Source organism: Convolutriloba macropyga, chromosome 1 (assembly GCF_964194025.1).
Source record: "Convolutriloba macropyga chromosome 1, txConMacr16.3, whole genome shotgun sequence".
Lineage (NCBI taxonomy): Eukaryota > Metazoa > Xenacoelomorpha > Acoela > Convolutidae > Convolutriloba > Convolutriloba macropyga.
The window spans coordinates 21,374,377-21,398,597 of NC_134468.1; the positions used below are offsets into that span (position 1 = coordinate 21,374,377).

A 24,221-nucleotide genomic window follows, 5' to 3' on the forward strand; every position below is an offset into this window, starting at 1 on the left:
ACACGTTTGTCTCTCGGTAAATCATCTTTGTTTGAACACGAATAGCCCAAAATCTTAATCATGACTAAGATCTGTGGGAGGCTTTCGTACGATAGATATATTGCTGCCTGCGAGAAGTATAGGTCGCATGTTTTGATGAGCGGCTGCTGTATAGCGTTAATGCGTCGTTCAAATGCTGCACTTGAACTTGCTTTCAGCGCATTGTCTGAAGTTCAAGGTCACTTTAATCTGTTCTTTTTTTTGTTTTTCAGATCACATTTGGTCTGTCGAATCGTATCACTATTCGAACCAAGTATCAGGCTTTTTTGCAATTTAACCTCAATATTTCCAACTTCATCGTCTATTTTATTCCTAGTTTAACTTTTAATTGACATCCAAAGCAGCAAAAATGGTTAACGCTCCCGAAATAGCCACCAGTGGGGAATCGAAGGTCGAAGAGGAGAAAAAGGAAGACCAAGCATTGCAGGAGGTAGCTGTGAATGGTGATCACAAAGATGTGGAAAGTATAAATGGTAAAGTGGACGATGAGACAGAAGATGAAGCAATGAAGGCAGAAGAGACAGAAGTAACGGTTGAAACAGCTACCGATTTGATGACCAAGGGCAAACGCGATCTGTTTTGTGACAATCCAACACAGGCTGTGACTACTTTGTCAGAGGCATGCGCACAGTTTGACAAGGTTTTCGGAGAGGGTCACGTGAAGTGTGCCAAGAGTTATTTTTGGTATGGCAATGCTCTTCTCGAGTTAGCCAGAATTGAAAATGGAGTGCTCGGAAATGCCCTTCAGGTGAGCATGTTATTTGCACGAATTTGGGGTTGATATAAATTATATGTTGAGGAACGTCAGATAAATTGAGAACTGATTGATTGCTCTCAAACGAAGATCGTAGCAATTTATATTAGTCATGTTGGTCTTTTTTATGCGATTTTTCGCTTGACCGATTTTTCGTCTGACCCATTTGACTTTTCGTCCTCAAAAACGGGATAAACAGGTAGCGCCCAGTGGACATTAAGTTCTGTTAGAGCCTTTCGGCCCACTATTCTCCAAGTATGCGATTCACACACTGTATTGGAGACTTGTACTTATGGTGTGAAGGGCGTTTCTTAAAAGTTAGCCCCCCACCCCCCCCCCCCCCCCCACACACACACACATCAGACCCCCTCCTCCCCCCCTCAATCCCTACCCCTGCACATCGTTCAGGCCGTAAGAGCCCCATGCAGCCAAGGACCCCCCCCCCCCCGCTGAGCTCACCTCACGCCCCCTTCAATTAAACTAAAGGTAGCCTCACTAAACCGTGGCTAGCTACTGACGAAGCCAACCGGTCGTTTGAGAGCAATTCGCCCGACGTTAGTCGGTTATGGTTTATATAACTCACAGAATATCAGATTCTTTCGTTTTGAGTGCTGAAATATTAGTTGAAGTACAATATCAAATATATGAATCCGGAAAAAAATTGAGATCGTTTGATTACTTGTTTCAACAGCAGCTAAATTAATGGAAACGGTTCTTTCTTCAGGGAATGCCGACTGGTGAAACTCCCCAGAAACCTAAGAGCGCACCAGGATCGGGCACTGATTCAGCCCAAAATGAGAAGCTAGAGGAGAGTAAGACGACGGACGTGGTTGTGGAGGATCCTGACTCTTTGACGGAGGAAGAGAAAGATGATGTACGGGAACAGGTTATTGAAGCCATGGAGGAAGCAGCTGCTGCCACTGAGGAAAACGAAAATAAGGAAACCGTTGAAGGTAAATGAGCCTGAAATTGTTGACCCGGCTTCGTTTCGACCGGTTGGTTTTTAATAGCCGCCCTCATCTTCTCAGCCGGCTATTATAGAGCTCCTATTTTTTAATAGCCGCACAGCGATAGCTGGGGCTATTATTGGCCTTCTCTTGGTTTTTTTACAATTCAAAGAATTTGAATTGTATTGGGGCGCTGTCTTTTTACAATTCAAAGAATTTGAATTGTATTGGGGCGCTGTCTTTTTACGACTCGAAGAGGAGTCCTTTTTTTTTAATCAATTTTATTGGAGTGATTTTTGAAGCGGGAAATGAAACGCGTGAAAAAAATTGGAGTGATTTTGGCGCTGAACAAAAGTGAAGAGTGGAGCGAAAAGAGAGTGGTTTTTGTTCATACCGCTGTTTTTGAGAGAGCGAGAAATTGATGTGTGAAAAAATTTTCTCTAAGCGAGCGAAATTTTTTTGTTCACGTGCGGCATTTTAAAGCAGTTTTTTCTCATTTATTATGGTTAAGGGTTTTGGTTATGATTTTGTTTTGATATTAGGCTGGTTTTGGTAGTGGTTTGAAGGTTTCTGGAAATTCACTTGAATTTTATGATAATTCGGAGGTTTTTAATGTATTTAGCTGATTTTCGGGCTATTTTTTGCGTTTTTTTGACGATTATTTTGTTTTACTGGCTCAAATGGGTATTGGAGAAACCCCTTCTACTTGAGCAGTTTTATGATAACAATTGGTTACAGTTTTGTGGGTAAGAATCATTTTTTTGTTGAGAAATATGACCAAAAAATGGCGAAAATTGGAACTATTTTTCTTAATTTTTTGCAGTTCGTATTTTTTTCTGTTTTTAGCTAAATTTCTATGCCTATTATGACTTGCCTATTGTTTTTGCGAGCATCTGTATACCCTATTGGCTGAAGTGAAGTTTTCTTTGGATTTATATAATTTTGAAATATTAAAAAATTTAGTAAATTTTTCCCGTTTTTCAGTGAAAGTTGTTTTTAAAGAGCTTTTTTTCATAATTTTAGCCTAGTGTTTTTTTTTCAAAATCCACATAGGTGGTTTTTGTAAGTACTAGTTGTTTGTATGAAGGTATTTTGGCAGAGATGGTTTTTTCGGGATCTCAATTTATAACAAAATTTGATCAGATTTTTTATCATATTTTAACAGATTTGATTGTATTGTTTTTACTTTTTTGTTTCATGACTTTGTTTCAAGATAATCATAAATTAGTGAAGGCTGTTTTGCTTGATGAGTAAATGGATGGCGTTTAAATGGATTTTCACTTCGAGTCGTTTCCGGAATTCTTCCGGCTATGTTTTTTTAAAGATCTGTTCACACATTTTCATGATTTTTGAAGTCAAATTGGAGCAGTGATTTTGGTCACGCCGAAACAGGAAATGGAGCGAAAAAGCGAGTGCTTTTGCGGCGTGAATTTTTTTCGCTCTAATTTTAAAGTAGAGTGAGAAAACGATGTTTGAACAAAAATTCGGTTTCTCGTTAGTGGTTTTTTGTTCACATGCGGCAATTTCACTCTGATTTTTACTGTTTTTTCGATTTTTTGGATCGAATTTTTTTTCTAAATAGTTTTCCCAATCCATTCACAGCTCATTCTGGGCCTGGTTTTTTGTTAGAACAAAAATACATATCTCACTAGTGGTTTTCTGTTCTCCCTAGCAGCATTTTGACATTGATTTTCTGTTTTTTTGTTTTTATCTGATTTTTTTTTAGTAATGGTTTTCCCAATTCACTCATTGTCCGTTCTAGGTCTAGTTGTTTGTTAAGTCAATGAAAATTCTTTGAATTGTACATCAGGACTTGTCCTGCTATGTTTTTTAAGATCTGTTCACACATTTTCATGATTTTTGAAGTCAAATTGGAGTGGTGATTTTGGTCACGCCGAAACAGGAAATGGAGCGAAAAAGCGAGTGGTTTTGCGGCGTGAATTTTTTCGCTTTAATTTTGAAGTAGAGTGAGAAAACGGTGTTCGAACAAAAATTCGGTTTCTCGGTAGTATTTTGTTCACATGCGGCAATTTCACTCTGATTTTTACTGTTTTTTCGATTTTTTGGATCGGATTTTCTAAATAGTTTTCCCAATCCATTCACAGCTCATTCTGGACCTAGTTTTTTGTTAGAATCAAAATTACATATCTCACTAGTGGTTTTTTGTTCTCCCTGGAAGCATTTTGACATTGATTTTCTGTTTTTTTTATGATTTTTAGAAATGGTTTTCCCAATTCACTCATTGTCCGTTCTAGGTCTAGTTGTTTGTTAAGTCAATGAAAATTCTTTGAATTGTACGTCAGGACTTATCCTGCTATGTTTTTTTATTTGGTCGTCATGATTTTTGTTACGACCATATGACGTCACACACTTTTTGTTCATTCGTTCATGAAATTTCAACTAAATCGCATGTGTGACGTCATTTTTCGCTCTTAGTGGAGCGAGTTTTTTTGTTCATTTGCGTGATTAAATTTTTGGTCACACTTGACTTAGCTCACTCTCAAAAATGACTTCCTCACTTTGAAATTGACTTTTATTTACTTTAATTCAAAGAGATAAAGTCAAATGGGTGTGTGTCACTCTAAATGAAGGTTATTAGAGAGCAGCTAATATAGGCAGCAATAACTTATACAGATTTTTAATCAAAATATAACAGATCAGCCTTCAATGAAAAGACGAATTTTTTTGGTCTCTTTTTTTTAGACTGCCGATCTACGAATCTATTGCGGCTATTTTCTGGCAATCTGCCAGCTATGTTTTTTTACTTCGAATAACAAAATGTTTCGCTTTACCTCATTTTGCCGCTTTTTCAACATTTTGCGTGATATCTTTTTGACTTCTCTAGGCTAGTTTCTCTCCTCTCATTCTGCTAAAAGTGATTTTGAACATCAGTTGCTAAGCAAAGCAATTCAAAGTGAACAGAATCAGTATTAAAAAATTGAAGTCAGAAGTAGAAACGGGATAAACCCATAAAGCCCAAATTTAGATGCCCGCTATTTGAACGTCGTTCCTATAAGTCTTAGTTACCATCTCTAATGCTTATTGGTATTGATAGTAGCCCCTGTAGCCTCTCTCTAAGAAACAGAAGTACGTTATGTTCAACTACGAAATGCCATCAAAATAAATCGGACTTAAAAAAATGTTTTTGTACAAAAATCTTTTTTTCTTCAATATCTTTTCAATCCCAATCATGCTTATTGGAATCAACGGCGGCTATTTTCCGGCAATCTGCTGGGTATGTTTCTCAATTCTAGTTGAAATAAAGTAAGATCAAACTGCGTTCGATAACTTGAAGGACGTTGTCATATGAGAAATTGGAAAATAATATTTTTATTATTGTTAAGTTGGTTTCTTGAACATAAGTTCATATATGCGACTCATAAGTAGTTTATCTAATTATCTATATCTATCTGCCTATCTAATATATTTAACATAAGTCGCACTCTAGCGCAATTGTGAACAATGCTCCTATCTTTGTTTCAACGTTCCTTAAACATGCAGCATAGCGTAATAAATGCGTTTTGGGTAGTCATATTGAAGCTCCTAGTCTGCACATGTATTGAGCTCATTAAGCATGTAGCATAAAAACAAGAGTCAAAAAAAGCCATTGACCAAAAATTTGACGTAGAAAGTGCAATAGACAAAAGCAATGCGCTTCTGCAGCGTTACGGATAAGTCCTATGGATAGTACAAGAAGGGGAAGTGTTCGCGCCTGGGTCGCTGCCGAAAATGGCTCCTATTTTCTTTTCTCAAAAACCAAGAACTCCTTAAACTAATTATAATTTTTTAATGCTCAATATCAGATCAATTTAAACTATAATTCTTAACTTCGAAAGATGATTTTGAGTGAAGCTGTGATGAGATATGGTCGGAAAATTGTTGTGCGAACGCGGACCAAACGTCAAGTCTTAATTAGTACTGTATTAAAGCTTTAATCATGTCACTATTCAATAGACGCCATCAACATCTCAACCGTTATTATTTGGGCTCTTTTTTAATTCGCTTTACCTTTTTGATAACGTTTTCCGTTTTACATAAGAAGCGATTTTCACGCTTTGACTTCTGACTTAACACACTCACTGTTTCATCCGATTGGATTTTGAGTTCTCTCACGTATTGAATTACGTTACGTAGTGATTATGGTCAAAGTCAAAAAAGCAAAAATCAAAAGAAACGGGATAAACAAAGCCCGGTCATTAAGTCAGTGCATTAGGTTATCAAAGTTCAATAAAGTGATTGCTAGCTGGCATTAGTATCATGCTTAATAGCCTTCAGTTTAGAAGCTGAATTAAGTGTTATTTTAAATTCTACCCGAATATGCAGAATTTGGACACCATATAAGAACATTCTGACACTTAGAAGATGTTTCTTTCCGTTTCTAGCCTATGACCTCTAAATTTTTTCCTCGCCAGTCGTTCGAACAATTCGTGTGTCGTTAGTCGGATTGTTTTAAATTTCAAAATAGTAATTTTAAGCTGAAGAACCTAATTATTCAGCGACAAAGGATGGAGTGATGCGACTAACACCTCTTAGAACGGCAGGATCATTGATTTGTTGGAATCTGGAGTCTAAACTCAAGACTTCGAAACCTCGCAACTTCGAGAAGATCTGTTACTAAATCTGACGTTTTAAGTGACGTAAAGCAATATTTAGGGCTATTATCGGCTTTCTCGTTTGTTTTACAATTCAATGAGTTTGAATTGTATTGGTGCGCTGTCTTTTTACGACTCGAAGAGTATTGGTAGAGCGTTTCGTTGGAGTGTATTCGAAACAGGAAGTGACATGCAAGAAAATGTTTGGATCAAATTGCTGAAGAGGTGAGAGAAAAGAGTTTCCTGTTCATGTCTTTTTTGAGAGCGTGAGAGAGAAATAGCTAGAAAAGTAGGTGCGAAAAAGTTTTCACAAAGCGAGTGGAACGTTTGGATCACGTCTGGATTTTTAAAAGAAGTTCTAGTTTTAACTCCGAACTTTTTTGCGCATGCAAGAGAATTGGAGCGCTTAAAGCTGCTATGTTTTTGAGATTTTTAACGACCATATTAGGCTCAATCACTTCAAATTTGCTTTTTGATGCTCTCGAATGAGAAGCAGTTATTGTAAACGTGTTTTAATGCAGATTTACTCATATAGAAAAATATCTAGACTACTGCCCCTGAATTAATTTGCCCCGCCTGTCCTGGAGCAGTTTTCCAACTTTAATCGGTTTATGTTTGTTCATTTGTTGATGCAATTTATTCTGAATTGCGTGCGTGAGGTCATTGTTCATTGTTAGTGGAGCGAGTTTTGTTCATTCGCGTGAATAAATTTTTGGTCACATGTAACGTACTCACTCGAAGGGGTTCCTCACTCTGAAATTGACTTTTTTTACTTCATTTCAAGGCAATAAAGTGGTTGCCTTTCACTCTAATTGAAGGTTATTTAATAGCAGCCAATAGAAGCAGCAATAAATTCCTAATCAAAATAACATATCAGCAGTTAATGAAAAGAAAATTGTTTTTGAAGTTTTTAAATCTTTTTGACAGAGGAGATTTACAAAGCTATCGCGGCTAATTTACCAATCTACCAGCTACGTTTGCGATTCCCATTCCTCTAATTTTTCAGATGCTGAAAAGGAAGGTGAAAATACTGAGGAAAAGAGTGAAGAGAAAGAAGCGTCGGCTGAAGACGAGAAAGAGAACGAGGCAGCCGCAATCGAAGACAAACAAGAGGAGGAGACCACAGAGCAAGGTAGTCTAGTTTAATGCCTATCGTGTAGTAAACCTGCCTTATGCACCTCCTTCATTCGAATAGGAAGTTCTCAAAATCTGAAACCTGTTTTCGACAGTAAAATTGTACACCGAATAATGCAGATAAAGGAAAGGCCTTTGAAACAATGTGTTCAGTTACTAGATATTTTATCAGTTGACGCGAATTAACGAAGAGGTAATGCCAAGTACAGGTACGTGACTCTGATGAAGTAGTCACTTTGGAGGTCTGATATGAATCAGGAACCGCATAACGGCTCGAGATACGCCAATTCTGAAGTGACTTAATCGTGGAGTCACGTAATCTTGCTAGAAACACGCACGTGCAAGTTTTAAAATGCCAGATCTGATTATTTAATGCCATTCTATATGGTGACAGATTTCAAGCTTGCCAGTTCGTGTTTCAAGCAAGAATACTTGACTCTGCTACTGTCACTGATCGCGGTTCTATAATAGTGGCAGATTTTCAGTGAATTCATCGGTTTCACTTCACTTGACGTATACTTGAAACAGAAACCTGCGAGTATGAGATCTGGCACTATAGATTTTGTGCATGTATTATACATACACATGTACATGAAAGAAAGATACGAAGCATGGCGTCAAAAGGTCGGAAACTGTGAAAATTTTCAAACGTTGAACCTCGTCTTTCTCCGAGAAAAGTTGAAGAAATCTGTTGAACAATCGACGCAGTTTTTCAAGAGCTTTTCACAGCCACAATTTTTGATGTCGTTTCGCAATAGATATCGGTCGGTCAAAATAGGCTCAAAATGAAGTAGGGCTGGTTTAAAGTTCCTAAGGTCCATTCTTCAAATTTTTCGTAAATAAAAATTTTGCTCAATCAAAAGTCAGAAAGCGGTCTTTCACCTTCTGAAAGTCAAAAGCGTCAATCCTTTTATGCTGCATATTTTTGATCACAAGTTACTTGGATACTTTTAGTTGTAATTTGGTAGCATCGTTATTGCTGTTATTTATATCGACGTATTTATATCTGTACCTGAGTCTGAACGGTTGTTTCAGATGGAGAGGATAAGAAAATAGAAACAGACGAGATAACAGAGGAAAGTGCTGATAATAAAGAGAATGAAGAGGGGGAGAACATTGAAGAGACCAATGATGAAGAGGACGAAGAAGAGGATGATGAAGAAGACAGTTTGAAGCTGTCATGGCAGATGCTTGACTGGGCCAGGAAACTCATCGAGGCTGCCACAGAAGCTGAGGTTGTATACATTATTTTTCGTAGTTGTACAATTTAACAGCTGTGGTCCTGAATCATTTCTAATAATTTAATGAGCGCGATTATGATAGTTCCAGGATACTTTGACAAGATCTATCTCAAATATTTCATTTGCATCGGTGAGAGTTGTTTTTGATAATAGGAACTTTGACTTCTATCCCTTAAATTTACTAAATTATTTAGATTGAAGGACGAATTGACATGCTGGCGCAGTGTTTCCTCAAATTGGGAGAGAACTTGATGGAAGCCAGTCACCACACGGACGCTGAAGTTGAGTTCAAGAAAAGCATTGAAGTGTATCAGGCTGCCATTTCCAGTTCTCCTGCGGATGACAAGAATCGAAGTTTGTACGAGCGCTCACTGGCCGAAGCTTTTTTCATGGCCGGGATTAACCTGGTCAATGGAAAGAACTACACAAATGCTGTGAACCATTTTGAATCCGCAATCGCTACAATCAAAGGCTTAATGGCCTCTACTGAGCGTAAAATGGAAGCTTTGAAAGGGGATTCTGATGACATCAAGAAGCAAAAAGATGACATGAATGAAGAGGTTAAACAACTTCAGGAGATTTTACCTAATATGGAAGAGAAACTGCTGGACGCAAAAGCAAATGAAAAAATGTCAGCGATTGAAGAGGGTTCGAGTGACGTCACAAGTGAGAAGTCCGCGCTTCAAGAAGCCATGAGACAGGTGGAGATGAAAGAGGCTGCGGAAAACGGAGGATTCGAAGCAAGTGAGGCTATGGCCAGTGCACCTGTAAAAAGCATCAACCATCTGGTCAAGAGGAAAAGTCCTCTGAAAGAGAAACCAACTGTTAACCAGGAGGTAAATGGATTTTTCTCTTTTGCAGAATTTGACCCCGTTAGAGATTTAGATTCCGGGTTCAAGATGATCGAAAATTGTTCCTGATATTAAGCGGTGTCTATCCAAATTATTCGCAGCAATGAGTCGCGTTTGATTGAACCCGGAGAAACAGCGTTTACTTGCAAATTAGGTCACATTCTGTCGAAATCCCAGTTTTTTAAACAAATTTTGTTCCTGCCTAATTACCCTGGTTAATTGACCTGCTTAATTGAAGCCCCCGTAAATGGAAGTTGATTGGATGTACTTGTTACTTCAGGACGATGAAAGTGTTGCCAAAAGGAAAGCAGAGACCACATCCTCCGACACTGAATCCGTGCCCGCCAAAAAGCCCAAAATTGAAGAGAACGAAGTCGATGCCGAAAATAAGAGCTCAGTTACTACAGCATGAGCACAGATGACTTTTCGCTCTGCTCTTGGTTTGAAAGAACTTAGAATTCTTGTTTGATTTGTGCAATAGTGAGTGACTAACTATGATGCTAGTTGCGTTACGTTGATCGTTGTGTTCGCTTTAGCTGTTTTACTTTTTTTCTTCATCGGGACCAGAGCCTAGATGCCTTTACTTACTGTGACTTGATTAATTTATAATGTGAACTTTGCAATAGTGATTCGATGATTGCTTAATTACCCAGTTTTGCTGTTTACTTTTTTAAATTGAAGTTGAATATTTATACCCTTTTTCTCGCCAATACGAAAAGGAATTCGCGCCAATATTTCTCGATTTACAGTTGACTGAAAGGGATCGCCAGATGCTCTCTGAACAGAGTCATGACGGTGTGAATGAGTGGTAGCAAAATTTTAGCCATGTTGGTACTGTAACTATCGTTAATTGATTGTTGTGTTTTCGTTAATTGCTCTTAAACAATGTGTTCAGCAATACTATTAGTCCAGTGTTCTTTTTTTGCAAATTGTTGGGACAATTTCTCTCGGACGCTAACTTTTTGTCCTCAAAATGAACAGGTAGAGCTTTAAGAGGCTGAGGAGTTCTTAGAGCCGTACGCCTTTCAAAAAAACTTCTTGAAAATGGTCATGAAAATTACTTTAAAAGACCTTTCTCAACAATGAAAAAAATGCTGCATTTTGGGCTCAAAACTCCCAAACGCGGCCAAGGGCCTCTAATGAAACTTAATGCCCACTGGGTGCTACCTGTTTATCCCTTTTTCATGGACGAAAGATCAAATGGGTCAGACGAAGCATCACTCGCGAAAATTTGCTTAAAAAAACGAACAGGACTAATATAATTGTTACAAACTCCGTGCGATAATGATAACCATTCCAATAACTCTAGAAACTATGAAACAGCTTATTATGAAACTTTGGTGTAGGTCCCTGGAACCGGAAAAAGGAAATAAAAACGCAAAATCTTCAAAAAAACGCGAATTTATACTTTCACAATTTTTTTCGTTTTTTGAAAAATTTGATCATTTGAGCTTTTTCAGCCCTATGTGGCAAGAAATTTCCTCGAGTTTTGATAATTGATTACTACATAGTTGTTGGTGTTCATAGAGTTTGATGATAGGTTACTGCATAGTTCGTAGTGGTAATCTATTGGTTTTCAGCATTTTAACATCACTAGTTTTAGCAGTTTTTGGACAAAACTTACAATTTTGTATATCTTTTTTGTCATTATTCAAGTTTTTCCGGATTCATGGGCAAGAAAACCTCCTGAAGATTTTGGTAATGCGTAACTAAGTTTTTTATTGGCCATGGAATAGTTTCCAGTGGTAATCTTTTGGTTTTCAACATTTTAACATCACTAGTTTTAGCATTTTTTGGACAAAACTTACAATTTTACAATTTTTTCAATCTTTTTCCAAATTTTCAAAAAGTCATTATTCAAAATTTTCCGGACCCATGGGGAAGAAAATCTCCTGAAGGGTTTGATAATCAGTAACTAAAAGTTTTACATCGGCCATAAATTAGTTTTAAACTGTTTTGTATCACAAATTATAGCAATTTTTTGGTAAAACTTGCATTTTTCCAGGTTTTCGATAATCTTTGATTTTTTTGAGGTTTCTCCACCCTCAAGAGCCAAGGAACCTCCTCTATGGTTTAATTATTGGTTACTGCCTTGTTTGTAGTGATAATGCATTGGTTTTCAACATTTTATCACGAATTTTAGCTTTTTTTAAAAAAAAGTTTGCAATTTTTTCAATTTTGTCATTATTCAAATTTGCAGACCCATGGGTGACAAAAATCCCCTTAAGGGTTTGTTAATAAGTAACTTAAAAGTTTTATCTGCCATGGAATAGTTTTCATCTTTTTAGTATCACAAATTGTGGCAATTTTTGATAAAACCTGCCTTTTTTTCAAGTTTCTGAAAGTTTTTGAATTTTTTTAGGTTTCTGCCATCTCAAGAGCCAGGGAACCTCCTTTAGGGTTTAATAGTAGGTTACTGCCTAGTTTGTAGTGGTAATGGATTGCTTTTCAACATTTTAGCATCCCGAATTTTGCATTTTTTTTTAAAAAAACTTGCAATTTTTCGATATTTTTTGTCATTAGTCAGGTTTTTTCAGCCTCAGGGGTCAGAAGCTTTTCTCATGTGTTTGAATTCCACACTTTTATTGGCCATTGAATAGCTTTTAATTTTCTATCACAAATTCTAGCAATTTTTTTATTAATATTGCGATTTTTTTAAAAGTCTTCGGAAATTTTTGAATTTTTTGGTTTCTCTAGCCTCAATAGACAAGAAACCATCTCTAGGGTTTGATAATGGGTTACTGCATAGTTTGTAGTGGTAATGCAATGGTTTTCGGCATTTAAACAACATGAGTTTTAGCATTTTTTTTGACAAAACTTGCATTTTTTTTGTCGTTATTCAAATCTTTCTGGACCCATGGGCAAGAACACTTCCTTAAGGGTTTGATAATAAGTATCTTAAATTTTTTTTGACCATGGATTATTTTTTGACTTGCTAATATTACTTGATATTACCGTTAAATCTTGCTATTTTCTCATGTTTTTTGAAAATTTTTGTCATTTTTTTAGGTTTCTGGTCTAAAAAGCCAAGGAACCTTCTCTAGGGTTTGATATAAGGTTAACTTCTCTAGGGTTTGCTATTAGGTTTGCTATTAAGTTTTCAAGATTTTTATGTGAATATTGTTTGTAGCTATTCTTTTTAGAAATCGATCTAGTACTATAAGTATTTGTTTTCAACGTCATAAGCTTTAGAATTAAGGTTTATTTCGTGACCGCAATACTGAATTTTAAACAGCGTAGATACGAGGCTTCTGAACATCTATAGTTTTAATGGATAGGTAGCAGTCTTCATTCGAGTAATTTAATGAACGGCTTGTAAAACTTAATTTGCAAGATTGTGACTCCTTTGAGGTTGGATTTGATTAACATTCATATACAAGTCAGCGGTATTATATCCTTGTTTTGATCTAGATTGCATCGATTTTACTGAGGTCCGTGGTTGTTGAGCCATTTGGCTGTCTAAAAATAATAGCAACTAAATTGGATCCCATTTTTGAGCTGTGATTGTGTTCACTCTGAAAGTTACATGATTAGTATAGTCCTAGATTTTTTTAACGTCCTAGATCTTTCCGTTGCCGTTATTCCATCTATACGTAAATTCTGTTGATACGTGCGAAAACTAAGAAGCTGACATTTATTTTTTTGCATTTAGAGCTAATTTTTCTGTGAACCAAATTCTAAAGTTATCAAGACCAATTCGAATTGCTGCTACTTAGACATTCCAGACCTGGGATATCTGCATAGCGACAGATAGACGAGGAATAACATTCTTTATGAAGATGACTTCTATAATTAAGAAACCACCAACGATTGCAAATGGTTGAGCCCTGTCATCATGTGTCCACGTAGATCACTATAAATAGATACGGAACTCCACAAATGCCCATTGATAGTGATTTACGTGGATACACGATGACAGGATTCCTCATGATGACAGGATGTCGTCATCTAATACCCTCACCTCAGGTCCTGCAATTAAGCTAAAGCTAGCCTTACTAATCCGTGGCTAGCTGCTGACGAAGTCAACCGCTTGCCGGTCGTTAGTCGGTTATGTTTTCAAGTTTTTGGATTGGATTTTTTTCTAAATAGTTTTTCCAATCCGTTCATAGTTAATTCTCGGCCTAGTTTTGTGTTTGAACCGACTTTCTCTTTCTCGCTGGTGGTTTTTCTTCACAACCGGCATTTTGACATTGTATTTCAGATTTTTGAATTTTTTTGGAGGTTGTTTTTTCCCAATTCACTCATAGTCCGTTCTAGGTCTAGTTTTTTTTAGTCAATGAAAATTTTTTGAATTGTAAGCCAGCAATCGTCCTGTTTCGTTTTATGTTTTGTCGTCTGACGCTCTTTTTCGTTGTACATTTCTTCACGCAGCATAGCTGAAGAATCCAAATTGTCTGAATGACTTCTGCTCACTCACGGCATTTGCACCCGTGACGTCATTTCTCACGTTTTTAGCCAACGTTTTCAGCTCATTTCCGTCATTGGATTATGATCATATGTGTTATACCTTATCAATAAAATGACTATTGCACTTTAAAGCTTACGTTTAATTTGAATTAGTGTAAGGTCCAAGGGACACGTGTAATAAAGGTCCCTAATGAAAAGACTTCTGCGCAATCAATTTTAACAAGCTTTATTAATTTATCACTGATTGTTTTTTGCTTAGTTTTGTGAGCGGCGTGGTAAACTTTTTCAACTGATATCTTTTCGTTAGTATCTCGATTATACGGCACGCTATTCTATTTTTTTTTAGCTATTCCAGCTATGTTTTAAAAAATTACCAAGTTTTAATACAATCAAAATTTTTTCTCTTAGATGGAACAACTAATGGAGGCTGGAGCCGACAGACTGAATCTGATATAAATTTCAGAATATGCAATGCAGTTAATTGGGAAGAAAGTAGAAAGCGGTTTCTATGAAGATGTAACAAATAAAGGCGATTTAAAAGGGATATTCGGTCGGTTACTGAGTACAAGATAGATAATTATCTTCAGGCTGTGAAAAGATTGAATTAGCTGCTCCGATAACAAGTCTAGGTCACAAGGCTAATTCACAAGACAATTTGAAGGCTAAGGTTTTTGTTCGTACTGATTTTTTCTCAGCTATTCTTTTTAGAAATCGATCTAGTACTGTAAGTATCTGTTTTCAACGTCATAAGCTTTAGAATTAAGGTTCAGCTCTTGACCGCAATACTAAATTTCAAACAGCGTAGATACGAGGCTTCTAAACTTCTATAGCTTTAATGGATAGGTAGCAGTCTTCATTCGAGTAATTTAATGACCGGCTTGTAAAACTTAATTTGCAAGATTGTGACTCGTTTGAGGTTGGATTTTGATTAACATTCATATACAAGTCAGCGGTATTGTGTCTTTGTTTTGATCTAGATTGCATCGATTTTATTGAGGTCCGTGGTTGTTGAGCAATTGGGCTGTCTAAAAATATAGGTAACTAATTTGGATACTCTTCTGAGCTGTGATTGTGTGCACTCTGAAAGTTACATGATTAGTATAGTCCTAGATTTTGTTAACGTCCTAGATCTCTCCGTTGCCGTTATTACATCTATACGTAAATTCTGTTGATACGTGCGAAAACTAAGAAGCTGACAGTTATTTTTTTGCATTTGGAGCTAATTTTTCTGTGAACCAAATTCTAAAGTTATCAAGACCAATTCGAATTGCTGCTACTTAGACATCCCAGACCTGGGATATCTGCATAGCGACAGATAGGCGAGGAATAACATTCTTTATGAAGATGGCTTCTATAATTAAGAAACCACCAACGATTGCAAATGGTTGAGCCCTGTCATCATATGTCCACGTAGATCACTATAAATAGATACGGAACTCCACAAATGCCCATTGATAGTGATTTACGTGGATACACGATGACAGGATTCCTCATGATGACAGGATGTCGTCATCTAATACCCTCACCTCAGGTCCTGCAATTAAGCTAAAGCTAGACTTACTAATCCGTTGCTAGCTGCTGACGAAGCCTACCGCTCGCCGGTCGTCTGAGAGCAATTTGCCCGACGTTAGTCGGTTATGTTTTCGGATCGGTTTTTTTCTAAATTGTTCTTCCAATCCATTCATAGTTCATTCTAGGCCTGGTTTTTTGTTTGAACCGATTTTCTCTTTCTCGCTGGTGGTTTTTCTTCACATCCGACATTTTGACATTGATTTTCAGCTTTTTGAATTTTTTTTTTGGAGGTTGTTTTTTCCCAATTCACTCATAGTCCGTTCTAGGTCTATTTTTTTTAGTCAATGAAAATTTTTTGAATTGTACGCCAGGAATTGTCCTTTTCTGTTTTCTGCTTCGTCATCTGACGATCTTTTTCGTTTTACATTTGTTCACTCAGCATAGCTGAAGAGTCCATATTATCTGAATGACTTCTGCTCACTGACGGCATCAGCACCCTTGACGTCATTTCTCACTCCCTTTAGCCAACGTTTTGAGCTCATTTCTGTGATTGGATTTTGATCATATGTGACATACCTCATTCATTAAAATGACTATTGCACTTTAAAACTTAAGGTTAATTTGAATTAGTGTAAGGTTGCTGAAATTTATATCAGATTGGTTCTGTCGGCCCCAGCCTCCAGTAGATGTTCCGTCTACGAGAAAATTTTGATTTTGACAAAAATTTGGTAAATTTTTATGACATAGCTGGAAGAGCTGCGAAACATTAGAATAGCGTGCCGTATAATAGAGATACTAACAGAAAGATATCAGCTGAAAAACTTTTCCCCACCGCTCACAAAACAGTAAAAAAAACATTCAGTGATAAATCAATAAAGCTTGTTAAAATTCATTGCGCAGAAGCCTTTTCATTAGGGACCTTTATTACACGTGTTCCTTTATATGCAATGCAGTTAATTGGGAAGAAAGTAGAAAGCGGTTTCTATGAAGATGTAACAAATAAAGGCGATTTAAAAGAGATATTCGGTCGGTTACTGAGTACAAGAGAGATAATTATCTTCAGGCTGTGAAAAGATTGAGTTAGCTGCTCCGATAACAAGTCTAAATCACAAGGCTAATTCACAAGACAATTTGAAGGCTAAGGTTTCTTTTTTGTACTGATTTTTTCTCAGCAATTCTTTTAGAAATCGATCTAGTACTGTAAGTATCTGTTTTCAACGTCATAAGCTTTAGAATTAAGCTTCGGCTCATGACCGCATTACTAAATTTTAAACAGCGTAGATACGAGGCTTCTAAACATCTATAGTTTTAATGGATAGGTAGCAGTCCTCATTCGAGTAATTTAATGACCGGCTTGTAAAACTTAATTTGCAAGATTGTGACTCGTTTGAGGTTGGATTTTGATTAACATTCATATACAAGTCAGAGGTATTGTATCTTTGTTTTGATCTAGATTGCATCGATTTTAATGAGGTCCGTGTTTGTTGAGCAATTGGGCTGTCTAAAAATAATAGGTAACTAATTTGGATACTCTTTTGAGCTGTGATTGTGTGCACTCTGAAAGTTACATGATTAGTATAGTCCTGGATGTTTTTTTAACATCCTAGATGTTTGCGTTGCGGTTATTCCATCTATACGTAAATTCTGTTGAGGATACGTGCGAAAACTAAGAAGCTGACAGTTATTTTTTTGCATTTTTCTGTGAGCCATATTCTAAAGTTATCAAGATCAATTCTAATGGCTGCTACTTTGACATCTCAAGATAAAACAGCGATATCTGCATAGCGATAGACGTGGAATTTTATTCTTTGTGAAGATTGCTTTTAAGAATAAGAAACCACAAACGATTGCAAATTATTAATTTCTCTTGAACGAAGTTCATAGCATTTATTGTAAACGTGTGTGTCTTTTTTATACAAAATTTTCACTTGACATTTTTGACTTTTCGAGTGACTTTTACGCCCTTGACTTTTTGCGTTTCGCGTCATCTAAAATTTTCTCTCAATCACAATTTCAAGTAGCTGAACTCAATTGGCGACAATTAAATACTAAAAGTCAAATGAAAAGTACGCCGTAACTGGTGCCATTTTTTACTATAAATCTTAACAGTGGTATATGTTAACCTGTAATGTGGTTATTTGAAGCCCACTGTTGAACTTCTTAGTCCCATTTTGGCTCCCCCTCCCTCCTTTCACCCTCCCGACTGAAGCAGGCTGCAATTGATTAGAGCTCCCACTAGTCGTTCGAGAGCAATTCTTCTGACGTTTATTCGGTTATGTTTGAATCCTGTCATCATGTGTCTACGTATATCACTTTAAATTGGTACGGAGCTCCACGAATGCCCATTTATGGTGATTTACGTGGATGCATGATGACTGGATTCCATAATTTGCAATCGTTTGTGGTTTCTCGTTTTTGAAATGCATCTACATAAAGAATGTAATTATTCGTCTCTCTATCACTTTGCAGATATCGCTGTTCTGTAAGATGACAAAGCAGCAGCAATTCGAATTGATCTTGATGACTTTAGAATTTGTTTCCTAGATAAATAAGTTCTAAATGCGGAAAATAGCTGTCAGCTGCTTAGTTTTTGCACGTATCCTCAACAGAATTTACGTATAGATGGCATAACGGTAACGCAAGCATCTAGGATGTTAAAATATCTAGGACTATTTTGATCATGTAACTTTCAGAGTGCACAGCTCAAAAGGCTATCCAAATTAGTTACTATTTTTGTAGACAGGCAAATTTCTTAACGACTACGGGTCTCAGTAAAATCGATACAATCTTGATCAAAACAAAGATACAATACCACTGACTTGTATATTGATGTTAATCAAAATCCAACCTCAAAAGATTCAAAATCTTGCAAATTAAGTTTTTACGATTATTTTCAGCTTACTAGTCAAAATTTTGCATTCAATAGTTTTGAAAGCTTTTTTAAATATCAAGACGAGTTCATGAACTATACTTGTTTTTTTTAACATCTGACTCTTTCAACCAGTTTTGCCATGTCATCCACAGCTGCATTTAGGAAAAAATAAAACCGTTTGTCATAGATGGTATGAATTGGAGTACGATAAGCAAACATTCCATCTTTCTAGGACCTTGTTTATTGATGAGCTTGTTTATATGTGATCTTTTTATAGCAGAAAGTGAGTTTATCCTGCTGCTTTACAGAAAGAATTCAGCCTTGTGAAATACCTGAGCGTTCCTGCCTGTGATAGATGACTTTACAACTCTGGCAAGCACTCGTTGATACTGGTTTTGTTAAATTCTTCAGGTATTGTTTTCTAACTACACGCTTACCAAGGAGTTTGTCAAATAATACGAAAAGTTTGAGTCTCTAAAGCTTCTCATTAACTCTTAAAAATAGAAATCAACCTTTCAAGCTTAGTAACTTCATTTCGAAAGTTTTGGTGGGATCCATTTGGGATGAGTTAATATTGGAGCCATTTTTTAAAGAAGCCTTAGGAACCCAAAATAATTTTTCGAAGTAATTAATATGCGTGAAATTACACAACTATCCCAGGAATTGTTCATGTATTTATTTAACTTCGCGATTACTAAGGATCCTATCAATTAATTAGAAAAGTTCTTTTGGGTTTCTGAAGCTTCTCATTGACTCTACTATAAAATTCATGTTTCATGCTTTGTAACTCCGCTTCGAATATGTGGGATCGTTGTTGGATCAAATACTTTCTTGGCCATTTGATTAATATTTAAAATTATACGCCTACCGCATCCATCCATGAATTGATCAACCTTGCGATACACGGTCCAACTGATTAAGAGATTTAATACTTTATCTTTAAAAGTATTTAATTTGTTCTCTGTACAAAAATTTGTAATTTCATTTTTCTGCGTACTGTTTTAGTAGCTTTTTGTGCGTCTTAATTGACGCAAAAGGGCTCAGTGGCACTGATGTTAGTTTTGATAACATCTTTTTCAATTAATCAACTTTGAAAATGTTTGTAAAGATGTGGTCTAAGCAAGAACTAGTATTTTGCGGAAAGTAAATTGGCTATCAAATAGATTTTCTGAAAGTTTGCGGCTCGAGAATCAGTTTACATTCTCTTTGAGGTTTCCCTTTAACTCGTAAAATGAGATTGAGATCACCTAGGAGAATCAACTCTGATGTTTTTGTATTCAATTTCTCTAGAAACTGTCCAAATAAAGGCTAACAATCCCTTGTTCAAATTCCATAACTTACGTTCAAACGAGGTTTCGCAGCTGGAGATAATTAGTTTTCGACGAACGACAATTCTTCCCTCATGTATGTTTTTTCCTCTACTGTTCTTGTTTTCCGCTGTTCGCGGATGAAATCCGTTTCCTCTCAGGTTGTCCAGCTTTACATTGTCATATAACCCTGTCGCAGATATAAAAACAGCATGTGGCAGTGATTTGGAAGACCAAATAAGCAGCAATAAATTATATTGATTGCATTTCAGTGCGCGAAGCTTTACAGGGATTGTACTTTAAGATATATCAGTTAGCTTCTTGACGAGATGAATTAAATATTATTTAAGTTCAGGCAACTTTTCCGATGGTTGTACTGCAGTAACATGGGCCAGTGAAATTGGCTTAGCGGAATCATCCTTCATTGACTGCTGCTGCTCAACAATGAGCGATCTTTGTAATTTGCGTTTTTTCTTGGCAAAAGAAAAAACGAGAGTTTCCTTCTCGCAAAGAACTTAATTCCAACGGCTTGTTACTGACGTTTGCTGCAAAGGTTTTACTTTTGGTTATAGTGAATGACGGGAGTTGTTGGGTAGATTTAACGTGAATTGCAGAACAGCAAGCTTTGATTGCATTGTGGGCCATGCTGTTTTAATTTCGAATAAAAGCTTTATTACCGATGCGTTTAGATTCAATTTCTATTTTTCAATCTCTAGGTGCCAGACATGCTTCTGCTGTAAGAAATTCTTCCGTTTCCGTTCTTTTCATCTCTCGGACAAGGTTTCCTGTGCAAAAAATGTTGATCTCTGCTTGAAAAATGAGTTCAACTGAGAAAAATGAATTTAAAAATAAAATTTATATCAGAAGGATACAAATGAATGTTCATTATGTGGAAAAGTTCAGATTCCGCTTTAAGGAGACTAATGCTGAAATGGAGATTAGATTTTCATGCTTAAACAAGGTTTTGTGAGAATTTTGCGTGTTCTCATGTTTGTAGAGAGAGAGTTGAACTATTTTATTTGAGTTGTCTATTGGTTGATTCTCAGTTGTCTTCATTTGCCTCACCTTATTTTTTGTTTTCATATTCCAGAGATCAACGTTTCCAGAGATCAACCCAGTTTTTGATTATTTGCTTCAGGTCATCGAAATTGTCTCCTGCCAAATCTAGTTGACCAATGATGCCGGTAGCGGTGTCCCATTTTTTCACCCCTATTCATTTAACCCCCTATCATTTAACCCCGATTTATTCACCCCTGTATCATTTAACCCCTCTATCTTTTAACCCCACTATCATTTCACCCCGATTTTAATCCCTATAAAATAAGGATTATTAAATTAGCAATAAAATCATTTGGCCATGCCTCGCGGGCCATGGCCATGCCTCAGCGGCCCGTGGGACTTGATATGAAACTATCACAACCGAACGTGGGATTAATCTATCCACTTAAATATGACAAAACATGCCTTTAATGTCAACTGCTAATTAGCGGGATGAAATGATAGAGGGGTGAAGTGATAGCGGGGTTAAATGATAGAGGGGTGAATAAATCGGGGTTAAATGACAGGGGGTTAAATGAATAGGGGTGAAATGAAGTAGAACCCCGGTAGCAATTATTCGGCTGTAAAGTTGATTTTTCCTACACACCCAATTTTAAGCCTGTTGGGTGATTTTTTAAATCTCAGAAACTGAACAGAGTGGGTGAGAATTTTTTTGGGTATGCGTTTCACTAAAACTATTGACATCTTGTCCATTCTAGTCGCACGAAAGCTGGTATTCTTCCGACAGTGAGTTCTTTTCGCACAAAATGATGTGGTTACTTGGAATGTTTCGACGAAAAATTAAGTAGTAATTCAATGTATATGTTTTTTCCTATGACGCTTTCATTAATTGCTCTCAAACGAAGTTTGTAGAAATTTTATCAGTCCTGTTGGTCTTTTTTTATGCGATTTTTTGCTCGTCCGATTTTTCGTCTGACCCATTTGACTTTTCGTTCTAACGTTTTCGTTCTAAAAAGGCATAAACAGGTAGCGCCCAGCGGGCATTAAATTTCATTAGACACCCTTAGTCCCTCAACCACTTAGTGTAATGGGGCTACCGAGAAGACCGTAGTTTAAAGTTAAAAGGTCATTTATAGGAGTTTTGAGTCTCAATTGTTGCAATTTTTATGCTTTTTGTCCTTTTTCGATTTTTTTTGTTGGAGCAGTCTAAAATTGGGGTTGGTTAATGTTGACAAAGGTCTTTTGCAAGACATAGGTAATTTTTGTGACCTTTTTAGCTATACGATTTGGAAATCCAAACAAAAACACGCAAATTTATACTAATTTTCACAATTTTTTTCAAGCTTTTTGAAATTTTTTGTCAGTTTTTGAGGTTTTTCAGCCCAAAGTGTCAAGGAACCTCCTGTGTGGTTTGATAATAGATTACTGCACAGTTCCTAGTGGTAATGGAATGGTTTTCAACATTTTAACATCACAAACGTTCGCTTTTTTTTACAAAACTTTCAATTTTCATTTTAATTTTTTTTGACATTTTTTGTCACTATTCAAGTTTTTCCTGACGCAGTGGCCAGAAAACCTCCATAATGATCTGATATTAATTTACTGTACCTTTTTTCCGGGATCTACGTGGATGCATGACAGGATTCCTCATGATGACAGGATTGTATCATCTATTGCCCTCACCTCACGCCCCTTCAATTCAGCTAAAGCAAAAATACCAAGCATAAGAGTTCTACTTCTGTTGCAATGAAATTTGAGGTCAATCCATACATCTGTCAATTTTGCGTCGAAGTTTTGATTTCAGTTTTCCTATTTTCTAAAGGAAATTGATTAAAATTTGAGCGGCAGAATATTATGGAAGTTCATTTTCGTTTTTACTTCGGTGACTACCGAAATACGACATCCAGAAGTTTGATTTGAAAGCATATTTAAGCTGAAAAGAGTTTGTTTTGGCAAGGTCATGCCAAGCCGCTGATTACTATGATTATCGGATCTGAACTTTAGAATTTGATATATTACGACGTGCATTTTCTATATTTTTAAACATCAGGAATTTGAAGCTGTATCATCATCATCAGTCGTTCGCTTCTTCATATATCCAGGTTGAGTTCTTCAAGCCAGTCTATGGCGGTCTCCGTGAGGTGGCAAAGTTCTCCCATGCCTCCTGGTAGGTACGTTATAGGGCACTCTTCCACGATGTGTTGGGAAGATGGTCTGCTCAGGCCACAGACACAGGTAGTGTTGTTCCAGTTGGACTTGAGCGCGCTAGTGCGGAGGCGGTTGAGCCGGCACCAAGACCTCCTGGGGAGCTTGTCCGAGGCCTTGTTGAAATCGACGGGGATTTCTTCGTTGAGTTGTTGCAATATCGTCTGCGGTTTCTTCGCGGGGAATTGGATTCTGCTCTTCAGCCGGGAGCGTCTTCTGGTATCGTCCACAAGGTGATTCAGAAGTTTGATGTTGGAATTCTGACATGTGCGCGCTCTAGCGTCAACAATGCTGTCACGCCTCTTGCGAGGATTCTCCATGTTGGACACGAGCGGGAGGAAATCTGTTTTCGTATTCATGGGGGTGCCGGAAACTATTCGCATGGCCTGGAACATCTTGCGGTCGACTTTGGGCGCGGAGTTGTGCCAGACACTGCACGCGTAATCAGCCACTGACTGTACAAGAGCAAGCGAAGAGATGCGCAGGCTCCTTGGCTTAGTGCCCCAAGACTTGCCGGCAAGCATTCTAATGAGGTTCACACGTTTCTGGAGCTTCTCGGCCGTGTTAGTGCAGTGCTGGTTGTAGGTCAGAGACCTGTCAAGTTCAACCCCGAGGTATTTGAAGCTCGACTCCGCAGGGACCTTTTCCCCATTCAGGATGATATCCAGGTCGGGCTTGCGGGGACCCAGGTTGAAGAGAACCGACACACATTTTGAAGGATTGAGGCGGAGCTTCCACTTCCGGTAGTAGTCCGCTAAGGCATTAGCATCAGCTTGGAGGTCCGCCTGGACGGCGATTGTGGTTTTGCCTCTGGCGAGGAGGGCGCTGTCGTCTGCGTACATGTACTTGCTGCACCTGCTTGAAGGGGTATCATACGTGTAGCAGTTGAACAGTATAGGCGCCAGAACGGAGCCTTGTGGCAGGCCATTCCGTACCCTCCTCCATGTGGTTGAAGCTGTAAACAGGAGGTCTAGTCTATTTTGAGTTCGTGCCTTCAAAGTCTTGCCGTTTCTAGGAGAGTTCGCTTTTCTTTAGAGCCGTGAACGAATGTTCTGAGAATAAGCTGTTCTATTGGTTGCTGTAAACTAAGAAATCTGGTGGTGTTCCCTGAACAGTTTTTAATCTTTAATTCCGAGAAATTTGGCGTGTAAGTTATAAAGATTTTATACGACAAAATTTAAATGTCTTCTTATTGTTAAATTAATCTATAAAACATATTGAACAGGAAGCGATTGCTCGCCCATCACTGGATAAGTTTCCCCGGATAAGTTTATAGACGTGCATGCTAGGTATTTTTTAATACAGCCAAATTTGAATGGCTATACGCGAAAATAAATTGAACAAAAATTGTTTTGACTCAT

The 24,221-nt window shown here is 37.3% G+C and overlaps 1 protein-coding gene across 1 annotated transcript; it reads left to right on the forward strand.

Annotated features, from left to right (window-relative positions):
- The first annotated feature begins 222 nt into the window (after positions 1-222).
- On the forward strand, positions 223-10,250 carry LOC142336388 (protein HGV2-like). Its single transcript, XM_075385183.1, has 6 exons — positions 223-787; positions 1,518-1,746; positions 7,339-7,464; positions 8,502-8,701; positions 8,902-9,543; positions 9,839-10,250. The coding sequence occupies exons 1-6, from the start codon at positions 389-391 to the stop codon at positions 9,968-9,970; spliced, it is 1,728 nt and encodes a 575-aa protein (XP_075241298.1). The 5' UTR covers positions 223-388; the 3' UTR covers positions 9,971-10,250.
- The last annotated feature ends 13,971 nt before the right edge of the window (positions 10,251-24,221 follow it).

Coding starts and splice junctions, on each gene's coding strand:
- LOC142336388 (XM_075385183.1), top strand. CDS start 389: ATGGTTAACGCTCCCGAAATAGCCACCAGTGGGGAATCGAAGGTCGAA. Junction 788..1,517: donor TGCTCGGAAATGCCCTTCAG/GTGAGCATGTTA, acceptor TTCTTTCTTCAG/GGAATGCCGACTGGTGAAAC. Junction 8,702..8,901: donor AGGCTGCCACAGAAGCTGAG/GTTGTATACATT, acceptor TAAATTATTTAG/ATTGAAGGACGAATTGACAT.